The sequence below is a fragment of the Boleophthalmus pectinirostris genome, unplaced genomic scaffold (assembly GCF_026225935.1).
Source record: "Boleophthalmus pectinirostris isolate CB_2022bp ecotype Guang Dong unplaced genomic scaffold, ASM2622593v1 HiC_scaffold_15, whole genome shotgun sequence".
In the NCBI taxonomy this organism is placed as follows: Eukaryota; Metazoa; Chordata; class Actinopteri; order Gobiiformes; family Gobiidae; genus Boleophthalmus; species Boleophthalmus pectinirostris.
Window position 1 is genome coordinate 14,252,088 of NW_026571070.1, and position 17,226 is coordinate 14,269,313.

The 17,226-nt window shown below is 38.2% G+C and overlaps 2 protein-coding genes across 3 annotated transcripts; one reads left to right on the forward strand and one right to left on the reverse strand.

Annotated features, from left to right (window-relative positions):
* Nucleotides 1-1,913: 1,913 nt before the first annotated feature.
* cfap91 (cilia and flagella associated protein 91) lies at nucleotides 1,914-9,156 on the reverse strand. Of its 2 annotated transcripts, none has more exons than XM_055150746.1 (17): nucleotides 8,767-9,156; nucleotides 8,591-8,667; nucleotides 8,238-8,395; nucleotides 8,085-8,162; nucleotides 7,957-8,013; nucleotides 7,703-7,881; nucleotides 7,306-7,483; nucleotides 6,847-7,004; nucleotides 6,312-6,464; nucleotides 6,105-6,235; nucleotides 5,916-6,020; nucleotides 5,337-5,408; nucleotides 5,103-5,249; nucleotides 4,123-4,344; nucleotides 3,694-3,833; nucleotides 3,531-3,613; nucleotides 1,914-2,242 (listed from the first exon to the last, which is right to left on the reverse strand). In XM_055150746.1, exons 1-17 carry the CDS (start codon nucleotides 8,852-8,854, stop codon nucleotides 2,091-2,093), a joined length of 2,178 nt encoding a protein of 725 aa, XP_055006721.1. In that variant the 5' UTR covers nucleotides 8,855-9,156; the 3' UTR covers nucleotides 1,914-2,090. The 2 variants fall into 2 exon arrangements, with proteins under 2 accessions (XP_055006721.1, XP_020792357.2); XM_020936698.2 differs by having other exon boundaries at nucleotides 1,916-2,242; nucleotides 3,694-3,842; nucleotides 8,767-9,154.
* A 317-nt stretch (nucleotides 9,157-9,473) lies between these two features.
* LOC129408066 (leukocyte elastase inhibitor-like) lies at nucleotides 9,474-16,533 on the forward strand. The gene is made up of 9 exons (XM_055150748.1): nucleotides 9,474-9,868; nucleotides 10,488-10,654; nucleotides 11,240-11,377; nucleotides 12,281-12,398; nucleotides 12,885-13,027; nucleotides 13,855-13,932; nucleotides 14,008-14,094; nucleotides 15,366-15,546; nucleotides 16,222-16,533. The coding sequence occupies exons 1-9, from the start codon at nucleotides 9,784-9,786 to the stop codon at nucleotides 16,461-16,463; spliced, it is 1,239 nt and encodes a 412-aa protein (XP_055006723.1). The 5' UTR covers nucleotides 9,474-9,783; the 3' UTR covers nucleotides 16,464-16,533.
* The last annotated feature ends 693 nt before the right edge of the window (nucleotides 16,534-17,226 follow it).

The following is a 17,226-nucleotide window of genomic DNA, read 5'->3' on the forward strand; positions in this document are numbered from 1 at the left end:
ATGTCACATACAGTAAGCGCTCCACTGTGATTTCAGTACGCCTTCACTAGAATCTTTTGGATAATTTTAGCCCCAGAAATGCCAATCTCTACCGAACAAAAGGTAAAATGTAGCTGTTAATTTCAAAACTACCACTATATGACATCACAAGGTGGAACAGAACATTTTGAGCTTTGAAGATGTAGACAGTGAGGATTACGCACACGTGTGAATGAAACAAAACACAACTCCAGACATGTTTTTGATGAGGTAACAACATCATAACATGGCTCTCTCACAAAAATCTCACAATTTTGAGTAATATAGAACCTTTAAGACAAAAGTAAATTAGATCTTGAAGAAAGCAGTTCAGTTTATCATGTTTTGTCAACTTTATTTAACTACTACGACTACATTAAAGGTACAATATTAAACTAAATTGATTCTTAAACCATATTATAATGCTGTTATCTCATCAAAAAACATACCTGAAGTCGTGTTTTGTTTCATTCACACATGTTTGAGTAATCCTGCATTAATAGTTTGTCTGCATCTCCAAGGCTCAAAATGCTCTGTTCCACCTTGTGATGTCATGAAGTAGGCTCGTAGTTTTTGGGTTAACAGCTACCTTTTACCTTTTGTGCAATAGAAATAGGCAATTCCAGGGCTAAAATTATCCAAATGATTCTAGTGACGGTGTATGGAGTTTAAAAACACAGTGGAGCTCTTCCTGTATTACCACGTAACGTCACAAGTATTTTCTGTTTGTAAGACTCAGCCTAAATATGCAGAGTGTGTGTATGAAATATGTGTGAATGAAACAAAACACAACTCCAGGTATGTCTGTGATGAGGAAACAACATTATCATAATATAGATCAGAAAATTGCCTAATATGGGCCCTTTAAGTCAAATATTTGCTGTGGCTAGAATTTAATATGGCAGGGGTGTCCAAACTTTTTTCGTCAAGGGCCACATCTCTAAACACAGACGAAGCACAGGGCTGGTCCAGGGCCGTAGACTGGTGCTCAGTACAGTGAATAATTGAAATATGTGCATGTTTAAACACATTAGAATAAGCCATCAGTCTTTATTTATGCTAAGATCCTTAAAACCACACACTAAATATTAAATATTAGCTTTATCAAGGTAGATTTTTTAAAAACTTGCAGCAAAAAGTAAATTTTTCATTGATGCAAAGTAATTTGGGCCAATTCGCCTGGAAGTCTGAGGGCCAAGAAAAATTTGTTAGAGGGCCGCATTTGGCCAACGGGCCATAGTTTGGACATGCCTGTAATATGGTGTTATAAGTTGGTATTTTTATGGTATTATCAGATCTCACCTGTATAATAAAACTGACCGAGTGAGATTGAAAATAGGCCACAGATCTTGTGACTATTGGCAGCCTTCTCACATTGAACGTTCCACAGACTCAAAATTATTGTGCCATAAATCTTCTAAAGTGGATTTTAAGCTATTTAAACACTAGTTTCCAGGGATAATTAATTTGACAAAAAGACAAAAAAAAAGTCTCTTCTAGAAAAAGTCTTATAAACATCTTGTGCACCTTTAACTTTTTATAGTTAAAGGTGCACTGTGTACCTTTTGTGGTGGAGGGTCCGCCATCTGCTTGTCTCCACGGTGATGCTATTGCTTTGCCTGGTGTGTTCACATTATGGCATTAAACAAACATATCTTGTATCTGTTCAATTATAAGTGTTTTTATTTTGTTAAAACTTGTGCAAAAATATGTGTTATTACTGTGAGCAGGTCCACTTCTCCACAGATCTGACCTGCAAGTGGCCTGCTTGTTTCCATGGAGAAAGATAAATTTAAAGCTGTAGGAAAAAAACAACATGGGAGTCCAGCAGGTGACGGACCCTCTACCAGAACAGTTTACAAGTGCACCTTTAAAAAGTACACACTGTTTTCTTAGAAGTTTGTTGTATTTTATTTGTTGCAAGTGTGAACACATAAATATACTATAATTCAAGATACTGTATCACACACAAAAAAGAAAAGAAAAGTATGAAATACAACATAAACATAAACTTATTTAAAAATCACGCTGGTATTGCTTACAACACATGAATAACTGCATTAATGTACGGTTTAATTGTTTGTGTGTGTATGAGGCTGCTCTGACTCTTTCACTCTCTCTTCATCCTGAGTGACAGAGTTTGAGGGGCTTTGAGCAGAGGGAGGTGAAGGGCCATGGATGATGCTCCGAGCCGCCTGCAAGTGTCTCTCCTGCTTCTGTTGAACTGAGTAAGAAAATAAAAACACAATTACATTTCAGTCTTGAAGCAAATAGGTTGAAATTAGGCTACTTTGGGCTACTTTCTTAGTTCTGTGTGAGCTGGGCGGGTGACATCAATTCATGGTCAGTGTCTGATGTTCTCTGTTCTGTTTGAATTGTGCGACCTGATCTGCACCTTACATATTTAAAGGTGCATTGCGCAAATTTTCTGGTGGAGGGTCTGTCACCTGCTTGTCTCCATGGAGATGTTATTGCTTTGCCTCGAATGTTCCATGATATGACATTAAACACATCTGTCGAGCATGTATTAATTACAGGTGTTTTTATTGCTCAAAAATACAATAATTCTCTCTGTGAATAGTGCTGCTTTTCCACAGATCTGACCTATAATGTAGCCTATAGTTGTCTCCCTTGAGATATATAGGTTTAATATCTACTGTGGAACATTCTAGACAAAGCAATAACAGCTTCATGAAGACAAGAAAGTGACGGACCCTTCACTAGAAAAGTTGCGCAGTGCTCCTTTGAGCTGAATAGATATTGGAGAGGCTAATGCTTTATAAAGAATAGAAATCAGATTTAAAAGTGCACTGCGTAATTCTCATGGTAAGGTGTGCCTCTTAATTGCCGCCATGAAGATATTATTGCTTAAAGAATGTTCCAGATGTCCACATGTCATTAAACATGTCTATCTAGCAGTCATTTAATGTTTTTATTGCTGAAGAATGCCTTGAAAAGAGGCATTCTGACTGTGAGCGGGTTTGCCTCACCACAGATCTGACCTGTCACTCTGGCCTTGTGCCACCTGCTTGTTTTCATTGAGATAAATAAAGTTAATGCAAAGCAATGACAATCTGGTGGCAGACACTGTAACAGTTAAGTTACATAGTTCACCTTTAAGCACATGGGGAATATTGTATTTTCTCGTATAACCATAGACTCTATAACACGCTAGCTGCTGCATTTCAAATAGGAAGTTTTTCCGGTTTCTTCTGACCCTGGCTCCCATTGACTTACATTAGAATATTGTGGCTCCTCACTGTGTAACTGCTGCTGTGAGCCTCATCATTTTGGTCTGAAAATGTTCGTTTTGACCTGATCTACATGAGCCTGGTGTTTTTGTTTCACGATTATGTTTCCTGTTCATATTATAGAGCCTGGCTCCAAATTCGCCCCGTAACCGTTACAATCCCGAACTTCATTTGAGTGGAGACAAACACTATGGGTGACATCACACTCGCTTTGTCCACTTCTACAGTACTTATACTACAGTCTATGCATATAACCCTTACCTTTTTGCCTGACACTTGTCTTAACCACCTCTGGGATGAGAAAGCTGTACACCAACTCATAGACAATGGCTTCAGACTGACGGCTGTTTAGACACAGGAACATTCTGCGTTTTAGTGATGAGTTTTACAGAACAAAACATCATATGCTATCTTCATTACTGACCTTTCCTCCATGGCGCACGCTACATCATTGACCTCTTTGGCCAGTTGGTGGATCTCCTTTCTCGCCTGCTCATCTGCTGCAGTCTCTGTGGTCTCCAGAATGATGTCCTCCAAGTACAAGTCTACACTCTCCTGGTTTATCTGCACCACCTGCAACACAGTTTGCAGGCTATGCTCACACTTCAATCCTAGTTTAGTCCTGATGTAGACTTGGTTTGAACCTATTCTAATCCAGATTTGGTCACAGTTGTGTGTTGGTCTATCGTGATAATTACTATACCTACTTATTGTTCAATACATGTTAGATGAAGCAGTCATTTTTGGGGGTCAGTGTTTATCGTGGAGACTTTTCTTTTATTCCAGTTGGGAATTTTGTTATAATTTTTTTCTGTTCTACAAGTAGAAAATGTATTTTATAATTGACACTGACTTGTCTGAAAATGTCGTCATCTTCTTTTCTTCTGCGTTCTTCAACCTGTCTCCTCCCACTCTCCTCCGCCTCTCGCACACGGCGGTCTCTCTCAGCGAGGAGAGTGAAGGCATGGATCCTTCGTTCCTCCTGCAGTCTGATCAGCTCTTTGGATAAAGTGTCAAACATGTATTCAAGCTCTGTGTCCACACCTCTGGCCTGCAGTGCCTCCACGTGCTCAGTCTAAGGAAATGCGTGAGAAGTTTTGTATTTCACTTGGAGTTTACTTTAATGTGAGATGGGAAGTGATGGGAAGAATACTTTGAAAATGTACTTAGTTACAAAATACTGAATACCGAAATTAAAGTATATTTTGTAATGTATATTGTGTTTTGAATACTCTGAATACTTTTAAACCCAACCCAGGAGCTGTGTTTTCTTTTTTCTCACTAATATGAGTACATGATGAACTACTGTCATGTTCTTTAATTTAGGAAAGTAACCCATGGCAGATGAAGTACTCAATTTTGTTACTTAAGTAAAAGTACATATACCGGGGAAAAAGATTACTCCAGTAAAAAGAGATAAACACAAGAGATTTTTTGAACAGTTAAAGCATCGGATGAAGTGATTTTGATAAATAATTCAGCTGATTTTAAGTGATTCAATTCACTTCTTAATTTTTCTCACTGTTTTTGTGTTTCTGTGTTTTTGGTTTGTTCAAAGTTAGGATGTTTACTCAAATTAAATGTGCTAAAAAATAAGTCTCAGCCATTTCAGCAGGTCTCAAACCATAAAGAAAAGGACTTTTTACTTTTTAGTCCAAATGTAGTAGAGTAGAAAGTACAGATACCTGCTCTCAAATGTAGTAAAAGTAAAAAGTATCTGAAGTAAAAGTAAAAAGTATTATTGTGTAAATGTACTTAAATAAAGTATTCAGAATATGTATTTTCGGTACATGTGCTCAGTTGCTTCCCAACACTGGTCAGATGTAGTTTTACCCTGCGGATCTGTTGATCTCTCTCCCGTTTGAGGTTCAATATTCGGTCTTTTTCTGCTTTCTGTAGCGCCTGTTCTTCACTCTGAAGAGCATGGACACTTCTTAGTTCTCTGATGAGGTCCAGGTGGTTTTGTTTACCTTGAATTAGCTGCATCAAAACAGATTCCATAATTAAAAAGGCAGAAAATATAATCAACATGCAGAGCCAAATAAATACATGCGAACATGACCAAACCTCATATTGAATGGCTCTTCCTCTCAGTAACTTCTGCAAGTTGATGACAGCAATTTCTCTCTCTTCCTCCCCCTTAATGAAGTTAACAGATATATTTAGTATGTCTTTAAATGGCCATATTATGCCATTTCTATGTTATAAAGCTATTTCCTCATAAGAAACATACCTGGAATTGTGTTTTGTTTCATTGACACATGTTTAACACCCAAATCCTGTGCATTCAGGCTGTGTTCTTCTCTCAAACAGAAAACACTTTGTTCCACCTTGTGATGTCGTGTGGTAATACAAGAAGTGCTCCAGATACCTTTACTAGAATCATTTGGAACTAAAGTAAAATTTGGCTGTTAACTTGAAAACTACAATTTCACAACATCACAACTTGGAACAGAGCATTTTGAGGTTTGGAGATGTAGACAGAATAATATTAGAGTTACCGAAATGTGTGATTAAAACAAAATACAAGTCCAGTGTGTTTTTGAGGAGGTAACATCCTTATAACATGGCTTAAAGCTCACAAGACAAAATTTTGTGTAATATAGGATCTTTAACGATGTCACTATCTGTTTGGCATGATCTTACTTCTGGTGGTCGTTCTACTTCAGGAGTGACTGGCGGAGGAGAAGGCTTCTCAATCTTGACAAGGCATTCCAATGGCTCTTCTGACGTGTCTTTTCTCCGTAGGGCCTAAACAGATGGTGTTTGGTATGTAATATTTGGTATGCATACATCACACAAAATATGCTTAATTTGGATATTTTTGTGATTTACCATGTACTGCTCATACAGCTGAATTGCTCTCTGACTAGAGTTTTTGATCTTACTCCTAGTGGGTTGCTGTGCACTTTTCACTGTTGATTTCAATGAAGAAGCAGAGAGCCCAGTTTCCAGTTCTGTGAAGCCTTTAAACATGATCTTAACATTGTAATATACATAATAATTACTAGAAAAAATATATCATTATGGTTTTATTCTGACCTTCGGTGTCAAAGTAGTAGTTTTTGTCTGCGTCATGCTTTCGTCTTACAGCAGGGTGCATGTGCGAGGAAAGATCAGAATAATCTTTGAAGTTTAATGCATGTGTTAGTTTGTCCATTGCTATACTGTGTCTGGCGTCCAATTTTCTCATTGCTGTTGTGAAACAAGAGATAAAGCATACTTAAAGGTGCCGTGTCTAACTTTTCTGGGAGAAGATTCACCACCTGCTCGTCTCCACAGGGATGTGATTATTTGCCTGCAGTGTTTCACAGTACAGTATTAAATGTGTATATTTTGCATTTATTACATTACAGGTGGTTTTATTGCTTAAAAATACCATGAAAAGGCATTCTTATGATACACTGAGATGCCTCTTCACAGATCTGACCTGTACCTTAGTTTAGTTTCACATCTTCACGGAGATGAGTTTAATGCTTTATTGGAAGTGGATTACACAAAAACAGCCCCATAGAGACAAGCAGTTGGTTACAGTGCACCTTTAAACATCTCACATAAAAAAAAAAGTTTTTCTTACCCCGGAAATAGTCATTGTTGATCTTATTAATTTTGGTCTCCTTCTCTTTCTGTAGCTTATGATTGATCTGCTTCAGTCTGTCATGTGTATAATTCTGTTGAATCTCGTCCCTTTTTTTCAGGAGGTCTGTCAGCACCTCTAGACGGGCCTCTTTTAGCCTGAACACCATCCGGTGCAAAACACAAACACGAGACAGATAAATGAATAAATAAATAAATGAATGAATAAAAGAATAAATAAATAGGAAGTTTGTTTTCATAAATGGCAAAAATGATATCATTAGCAACTAGCAAGTCAGTCAAAAACAAGTTGTATTGTTTTACTGTATGCTCCCTCCTAGTGTTCAGATAAACCACACTGCAATGAGGTTGTATTTAAGTGCATCTGTTATGTTTTGGTGAGTCCCTTTAGTCCATTTGCACATGGCCAAAATGACTCTTTGAAAGCAGTGATACCCACTTCTGGATTTGCCCCTCTCTGAAAGCCCACTCCCTAGCCTCCATCTCCTCCATCATGCGTCTCCTTTTGTCCAGCTGACTGAGGTCATCCAGTGGAGGGAGAGTGGCCTCCCATGCTCTTTTGGCTCGAGCACGCTCTATCATTTCTACCTCTGCCAAACCTGCAGGCAGTCCATGACCTGAGGGAGTCACATATCAAGAGACTTTAGCACATCATAGAAAAGAAAGAATTATATAGTCTTTGAGGACAATATAATGTATAACTGAGGAATCACTATCTAAGGTGGGATAAACTGTTTTTTGCATGTGTATGTGTTATAATGTTATACAGTAATTGTACTTTTCATATCTTGACACTAAATTCAGTCTTCAACTTTCAATAACGTGTTATTTCATACCCCAAGTCAGAGATGCCAGAGTCAGGAGTTCAGAAGGCGTTGTGCCAGGTTCGATAATATATTCTGGACTGTAAGGATCTGTCTGTGTTTCACTCTCTCTGTAGTCAGTCTGGACTGCCACAGTAAAATGAGTGGGCTGCTGTATAGGCTTTTGGTCCAGACTGGACACAAACTCTTCTCTGTGAACAAGTATAGGAATGGTTAAACATAGATAAAACAAGACATTAAAATATCCACATAACAACAAAACATACTTTGGCAACGCAAAGATAACATCTGGGGGCAGCTGCTGTCCAAATGGAATCAAAGGGCTGGATAAAAACAAGTACAAAAGTTAGATTTCATGTTCAAGTAACATGTGATACAGAGCAAAAAGGCCTACCGTGAGAAATACTTCCAGCGATCAGATCCAGTCACATGACCTTCCTCTTTCTGCAGCCATGATGAGGCACTTCTAACACTGCAATAGAAGTCATATTAATTATTACAATGGCAGTCTAAAAGAAATCAAACAAGAACAACACCAGAGAGTTACCCAGCCAGTTGATGCAGTGCCTCTTTGTATTGCTCTGCGTGACCTCTCCATCGGCGGTCTATAGTGGCTGGTACAGGGTCTGAAGGGTCCAGCTGAAGTTTGAATCTTGGATAGTGAGGAAGATGGCTGAACATAGATCCATACTCTGGGATTTTCAACTGTGTAAAAATGTACACAAATAAGCTTATTACAATGTAAACTGGTCATTATCAGATATCATTTGCCTTAATTTAATTTTGTTTTGCCTTAATTTAGATGGCCAGTTGATAAGATGAATATAAAATGTGTCTATACATTGCTTTAACCTACAAACTATAGTTTAAAAAACAAACCAACAAGTAAAAAGAACGTACCACTCTGTCCTTGGATGTGTAAGCCTTCAAGCTGGTCCTGATATGATCCACCTCTGATGAGACGGTGTAAACTGGGTCTGTATGAAAAGATATGATCTGACCAGGGTCTGTCCATGGATCTATGGGTCTGTGACACACAGCATCAAAGTGGCTAAAGCTAGGTTAACGCGCCTTACCGTACAGATAGTCATACGTGCGCTCCCGGCTCACAAATTTGGTTGCATTATCTTTATGGAGGATTGTGCGAGTGTTTGACACACTCATCTCGACAATTATAGCTATGTATATTCTCAAAAGCGTTTATTCATCCAAAAGTGCTCCTTTGTATTTGGGAGCGTAACCATGGTAACAGGCAACGCGTGTTAAACTTCCGGTATTGGTGTGACGGATGTAGATCAGATCCACGTGCTGTAGAAGCTAGGCTTGGTTATTTGCTGGGGAAAATATTATGATTTTTAAAAAATATATGTATTATTGTATTGACACAGATGTCAAAATCAGTAAAATATTTACTTATTTTTGTGCAATGATTTTTATTTTATTAGAATGCATTTTACTGCTTAAATAAAGTTTTATAAAAAAAAAAATAAAAATGAAAGTTTCAGTGCATTGTGGACAATTCCACGCTCACAGGTAGCCATGATGGATCCACAGGTGCATCCTCGGTGACAGTGCCAAATGGAGGCGTGGAGACGGAGGACGTGAGAGCTGGGAGAATGGGAACAATACTTAGCAGAGCTCTAATGACACTTCTCCGAAGTGGTTCAGAAGCCGATCATTCCTGGCAATTGTGAAATTCAGTGATTCAATTCAGTTGAACACCCCCTCCCGGTAGGATGGGCTTGGTGAGATAAGAAGTTGGCCCCGTGCATGTGGCCACGACACGGGGGCGCTGCTTCCCCTCTTCGGTATGATAAAGCACATTTCCTGAATTTGGATTTGTAACAGAAAGACGCGACCTGTCTTCGACACAGTTTCAGCTATTCAGCCTTTGTAAAGTCACGTATCCTTAGTCACAAATGTAAAGTTTGGTGTGATTATGTAAAAGCTCATCTCCCACACAGACTCGAATGTACTGCGGATGACTTCCAGTAAAACTACGCAATGTCGTGACAGCGGAAACTCCCACCACTCTTTCTAAAATATTAAAGGTTATGAAGCCAACATCTGCGCACATTGCAAACTCCTAAATAATGGGACAAGCGAAGAGCTGCGAGGGAGAGGACAAAACTTCCTCTGGACAATGCGCAGCAGTAGACAGCCCTTCAACAACAGAAGGTGGGTGTGTACTCTTGTCTACTCAGTAACTTCAATATTTGACTTCTTAGAGTAGTTTTCAGACATTTTCAGACAGTTTTAATCATACTTGAACCTTGTTTGAAATAAAATAGCTTCCCATTGAGTAAATGTACAGTGAGTGACAAACGCCTTATGTTGACATTACTACTTTGAACGTTTGTGCTTCTTTGCGTTTACCTTCAAATCTATGTGGCCTATATTTTGTTGGCTATCCTTTGAAAATAAAAGATTTTGTGCATCATTTAATGTTTTGTCCTCCTGATTGGGCCTTTGCCCTACATCAGATTAAAATAAAACAGATGGTTGCCTACATCCATTTATACTGTTACAGTTAGGTCATTTTCTTGTTCACGGGAGGAGGAGCAGCGGAGGAGAATTGTGTCATATCCTAATCCTTCCATATGCTCTAAAGGAATTGCTAAGGGACAAACTTTCCAACCTCACAGAAAACGAAATAGGGACTTCTTAACCTGTTATGATTCAACCATCTTTTGGATTTGCCAGACAAGTGATGCTAAATGTGGTCTTAAAAGGAACATTTAACAGTTTTGTTATTATTAAGTTACATAACTTATTGTTTCTTTCATTTCCTCTGCAGAAGAGAACCTGTCCAAAGCCAACATCACTTTTACTCTGGATCTGTTCAGATCTTTGGAAAACCAAAACAAAAGCTCCAATGTTTCCTTCTCTCCACTCAGCGTCTCTGCAGCACTCTCCATGGTGCTACTTGGGGCCAAAGGCAGGACAGCAGATCAGATGAGAGAGGTAGGACTTCATAACCTGGCTCACGCTAAACTGTGTATATGTGTAGCACCCTGACTTGAGTTCTGCACATGATAAATCTGGGACGGCTCTCGCTGAAAGTGATTGTAAAATGCGGAACGTCATGGCGACTATTCAAATGTGATTGGTCGAAACGTCACAACAGCACAGACATCTTCCTTCTCCACAAATGCATAGATCGCTCACATTTTGCACATTTTTCACAAACTAAACTGTCCATATTGGTGCTAAAATAGGCTGAAGTTTGTATGTCTGTTGAAGAATCACATCAATGTGAAAAAAACATAATTGGTTTTGCCAATATGAATGGCCTTTTTAAGAAATGCTATGAATATGTTTATTTCTTGTGTTGAAAATGTTGTAGTGTATGAAGGAGACAGTAATTCACCTGCACTGGAAAATGTATTTTAGAAGTTCATAATAGCGTTACAGTGGTTTCAGTTAAATTACTATCTGTTATTTATTACTTGCTTTGATTCCAATTCATATTTCCATCCATTCAGAAAATTGTATTTAAGCTTTTCACTGTCCTTATCATTAATTTGTCTGTTTCCTGTCCACCCACAGTGCTTGAAAACTAAAGATTGTAAAGATGTCCATTCCAGTTTTGCTGCCCTGTTGAAAAAATTAAACAAAACAGATCCATCATATGCTGTCAGTATTGCCAACAGACTGTACGGAGAACAGTCCTACGAGTTTATAGAGGTATGTCTATATTGTCTTCACTGAACACTAGCTCCTGCAGTTGTCACAGCAGTGTTCAGGATGAACACAACAGGAAAGGCCTCACTTTTACTCCACTCCGAGGGAATGGCCCATCACCACCGATCGAAACACCAAAGTATTTCCAGTGGAAAGTCTTCTGCCACATTTGCTGCCTCATATGGTGTAAAAAGCCTGGAGCATCTCAAATGCCCATAGCTACCTCCTTAACTAGCCTCTTGTACAATCTCCATTGATACAGGAAAAACAGTGTTAATTTCACACAATCCCAACAGTCTGTTGTGTTCATTCCCCAAAGTATTTGCTCTGGAAGGCCTGAGAGTATTTCCTCTGGAAGGTGTTCCGTCTCATTTGCAGCCACATATGGTGGGAAAAGCCTGTAGCATCTCAAATGTCCATAGTCAGCTTCTTAGCTAGTTTCCATGGATATGGGAAAAACAAACAGTTAATTTCACACAATCCGACAGTCCCTTGTTTGTGTCCTTTGAACTGCACATGCTGCACTTCTTAGTTGGTTAAAATCCCATGATATGAGGTTACCGTTCAGTACTGCCATTATGAAGTCAAATTTAGTCAGTGAGTTTATCTCTATCAACCATTCACAGAAGTTGGAAGTGTCTTGCCCAAGAGCAATGAAGTGCTGGTAGTGGGATTTAACCCTCAACCTCTGGGTTAGTAGGTGAACGGTTATTATGGGTGTTTATTTTTTACTTATACTTAGTTTGGCGAGATAATATCTGTGGTAAATATTAATCAGAGTTTAACATCAGTCAAATGGCAATCATATTGACATTATAGAATTTCTTATAGCTGAATTTGGCAGTTACAAACTACTGCAATGTGCCGGACATTTGAGAAAGCATTTTATTTTATTTGTCATTTTAGAAGTTTCTTGAAGGGACCAGAGAATTCTATAATGCAGAGCTAGAGACTGTGGACTTCGTCAAAAAAGCAGAAGAAGCACGAATCCAAATGAACTGCTGGGTGGAGGAGCAGACACAGGGTAATTCTTACTCTTTTTTTTTTACATATATATATTTTTTTATTACCAGTTATTACAGCATCTAATGCTACTGCTGGTACTACTACTACTACTACTACTACTACACTACCACTACCACTACTACTACTACTACCACTACTACTACTACTACTACTACTACTACTACTACTACTACTACTACTACTACTACTACTACTACTACCACTACTACTACTACTACTACTACTACTACTACTACTACTACTACTACTACTACTACTACTACTACTACTACTACTACTACTACTACTACTACTACTACTACTACTACTACTACTACTACTACTACTACTACCACTACTACTACCACTACTACTACCACTACTACTACCACTACTACTACCACTACCACTACCACTACCACTACTACTACTACCACTACTACTACTACTACTACTACACTACCACACTACCACTACCACTACCACTACTACGTTTTTTTCCCAGGTAAAATTAAGGATCTGCTGGGTAAAGGTGCCGTGGACAGTGCAGCAAAGTTAGTGCTGGTGAATGCCATCTATTTGAAAGCCGACTGGAGAAAGCAGTTTGAAAAAGAGAAGACACGGGATGCGAAATTTAGACTTAACAAGGTAGTAGTAGTTGTATTTTTTTTTATTTTTTTTTTTAAGACATGTACTTAATCTTGTACTTAATAGACTGTTAGAAACATTTCACATAAAACTATGACAGAAGGGGTTTAGGCTGAAGTGAAATCACTTACGAATGCCTAACCCTGAAAACTTAAGATCTAAAAAGTAAGAAAATATTAGATTAAACATGTATTAAATTACACTGTTACATATTGTTTGCTTTATCATTAAAAGCGAAATGTAACCTTTCTATAACATGTCCACCTAACATAGAAGTGCATCAAGTCAAGTGCATTTTCAGAACTTTTGATGTTTTCAAAAGCTCAAATTTGACCTCTCGTGCTTTGTCGAGTTAGCCGAGACAAACTGGGATGATGGGAAAGGCTGCTACATATAGGCTTCTGGAAAATTAGAGGCGTTGTCGAGGTGAGTTGTGGTTCGCTGGTGAGAGAAGAGGGCGGCTGAGGCGTGGTCCTGCTCCTGAATCTCAGTTAATCATATCAACCTCCTATTTTACTTATATAATAATCTCATTCAATTTCAATATTTAGTCCTGATGTGGTCCTGGTTTAGTCCTCTGATCAGTGTTCTGTAATGCTTATGTTAAATTTACATTTTAGAACGATTTTTTTTTATTGATTTTACGGTCAGTCTAGACTATAAACAGAAGGTCTGGGACTTGGATAGCTTGCCAATGATATATATGTGATTATTCTAGTCATTTCAACTTCGTTAGTTAGTTAACACATGTCAAAAATGTTACAATGTTGTGGAATTGTCTTAATATCGAACCTTCAATATTCCTTTTGTATTTTTCTCATTTACAGCGTCAAACTCAGACAGTGAAGATGATGCACCAGTCAGGGATGTTCATGTTAAGGAAAGTTGAGGAAATCAGCTGCCAGGCAAGTAAATGAACCACACAATATAACAAGTCCTAAACAATGAGACTGTAACTATCAAACTATGCTCTTTTACAGGTGATAGAGATGTTTTATACATGTGAGCTAAGCATGCTCATCTTTTTACCTAATGACATAAAGGACAGTACTACAGGTCTGGAGAAGGTAAGTACAACTACCACGTTTACTCCTGCCACTGCTACTACTAGGGTTGTACAAAAATAAAATATTTCTCCATCATGATAACGAGGCTCAGATTTTCTGCTGTGCATCTGTACTGTGCAAGGTATAAAATCTTCTGAAAAATTGTTTATTTCTTTTTTACGTTTATCATCAGGTAATTTTGCAGCTTTGGTACAATATACGTTTTACATTTGACTGGGATCCAGAATACCCAAAACACTACAGTAGAAACAATGCAGAGATACTGTATCATTGTGCATTTACCAGGCAAGTTTTACACATCCCTAAAACTGCACTATTTTGTATTTTTATATATATATATATATATATATATATATATATATATATATATATATATATTTGATCTTGTCGACAAGGGCTGTGAAATCAGTCGAAATTTTAAAAAAAATGTCTACATAGACTTTTAACAGTCACAAAAATCTTACTAGATCAGGGGTCTCCAACCTTTTTCCTCCAGTGAGCTACTTTTACAAAACGAAAATGACAGAGAACTACTAGTTTTAGTGGTCACAAGTCATTTAGGGCTACGGCGAGCCTTAGATGAGGCACAGTTAGATGCCTATAAAACATAATCATTATCCACTTAGTGCACAAAGTTAGGCATCAAAATGATACATGTACAATGGGAATAGGCATTTAATTATTCAAATTAGACTTACTCAGCATAATACATGTAATTCAGAAATCCCTCAACGAGCTACTTGGAAGGGGGTGGAGAGCTACTGGTAGCTCCTGAGCTACAGGTTGGAGACCCCTGTACTAGAGTATATTTTATACCACTATAATAATCATGCTTTCAATTATATAAGCCCTAAATTATTGTGAAAAAAAAAAAGTACCTTTATTTAACATGGAAAGTTCTGTTTTTCAAGAGAGTTCTGGCCAAGACACAGCAGAGATCAAACTGTACATACGCATACATTTAGACAATTACAAGAATTTATTAGCTAAAATCTAAACTATAGCTCTAAATTCCAAACCTTTTAGCATGAATTTAAACCGATCTATTGGAATCAATTTTGTTAGTTTTCGGTTCCAGGATATCTGTGCAGAATACTGAAATACTGCTTTACCAGTTTCTGTACAAACACTTTGTATAGAAAGTAGCGCTGAGTCTTTAGATCCCAAAGAACACTGTCCATCTCTATTGTAATTTTAGCTTTGGTTCAACAGTTCTAGTAGCAGTAACTCTAAAAATGCTTTTCAGTCACTGACTAAACATCTGTGTTCAGCTGGAGCAGCAGCTGACCTACGAGTCCTTTGTGGAGTGGACCCGCCGAGACAAAATGACCCTGTATAAGGTGGATCTGAGACTTCCTCGATTCAGGATTGAGCAGAACTACGAGCTGAATGAGGTCCTGAAGACCATGGGCATGGAGGACGCATTTGACCACTGCAAATGTGACTTCTCTGGTGAGGAGGAGGCCCATTGCTAACCTAAAGCGTGCTTTATTTTTCTGATATTATAACAGACTCAGGATGAACTAGTTAATTTAGTGTTGCACATTTCTTGTACAGCTCTGTGGCAGTTAGTTAAACAACATAACATAATAACTGATTTTAACCAACTAGACTTAAAAATAATCATGGTATTTCTACCATTAATAATACAAATCCACCAAGATCCTCCTTATTTCAGTGAAATGCTTCCCGTTTCCTGTCTTTGAGCCCTTGATGGGAGTGATGGATTTGGAAATCTCAATCAGGATCAGGATCCTTTTGATCCAGTCCAGCAAAATGTCCTGTCTTTGAGCCCTTGATGGGAGTGATGGATTTGGAAATCTCAATCAGGATCAGGATCCTTTTGATCCAGTCCAGCAAAATGTATAAATATCTGGATGGAAATCGGCTCCACGGATCAGAATCCAGGGATTTGGAAATATTGATCATTTTTATCTGAACTCAGTGTGTTGAAATACTGGCCCCCGGATGTTTTCTTGAAATAGAGGGTTGTAGTTTTAAGAAACAAAATAACTTTTAGTGCCATAAAGATAATGTATTGTTTCTTGATCAAATACACTTATGTGTGTTATTGTATGAAAAAACATGTTTTGAGCATTCATGACGTTCTTTTATTGATCACTGTAGGAATGTCACCTGCCAAAGACCTGATGCTGTCCCAGGCCGTCCACAGAGCTGTTGTTGATGTGAATGAAGCAGGAACAGAGGCGGCTGCTGCTACAGTGGTGCATATGTTGTGCGGACGCGCATTAATATATATACCTCCTCCACGAGCCACTTTCAACGCAGATCACCCTTTCATTTTCTTCATCAAACACATTCCCACTGACACAGTTCTGTTCGCTGGGAGATTCTGCTCAAAACAATAATTCTGTGCATTACATTTAAATGGACATCTTCAGTGAAAATGTAGTGGGGAAATAAACACAATGGTTTGTTTGTGTGGGTGTTTGTATGATTACACATTTTATTATTAAGCTAAAAATGTAAAATTTCATGACTGTACGTTTGTTAAAAACAATGTTGTCATAGCGACGCATTGGAGTCATTCTTCATTTTGTCTCTGCTCAGGCTGTGGATCATGGAGATCATGGCCGAGTGTTCAGTTTGACAGTCTCCTCTAGGTCACGCCGCTCCTGCTCCTTCCTCCTTCAGTTTCTGCTCCTCGGCTTGAAGCCCAGAGCGCAAATCTGACGAATGTTCAGAATTTTTTTGTGTGTTTGGATCCATAGCATTGTTTATAATGTTTATAATTATAATTATATACTGAGGTCAAGGGATGGGACAATTACTGGCTTTCAGATGACATAACAATACTCTGTGCACCAGTTATAGTTAAAGGTGCATTGTGTTTGTGGAGATGTTATTTCTTTCTCTGGAATGTTTCACAGGATGGTATTAAACCTTTCTATCTTCATGGAGACCAAACCAGAACAAGTTACAGGTCACATCCGTGGAAAGGTGACCACACTCAGTCAGAATCCCTGTTTTTCTAGGTATTTTTGAGCTATAAAACCATGTGTAATTAAATAAATGTAAGATAGAGCTGTTTAATGTGATATTATGGAACATTCCAAGCAGAGCAATGACAAAAAAATTACACAGTGTGCCTTTAATACAGATGGGGGGGGG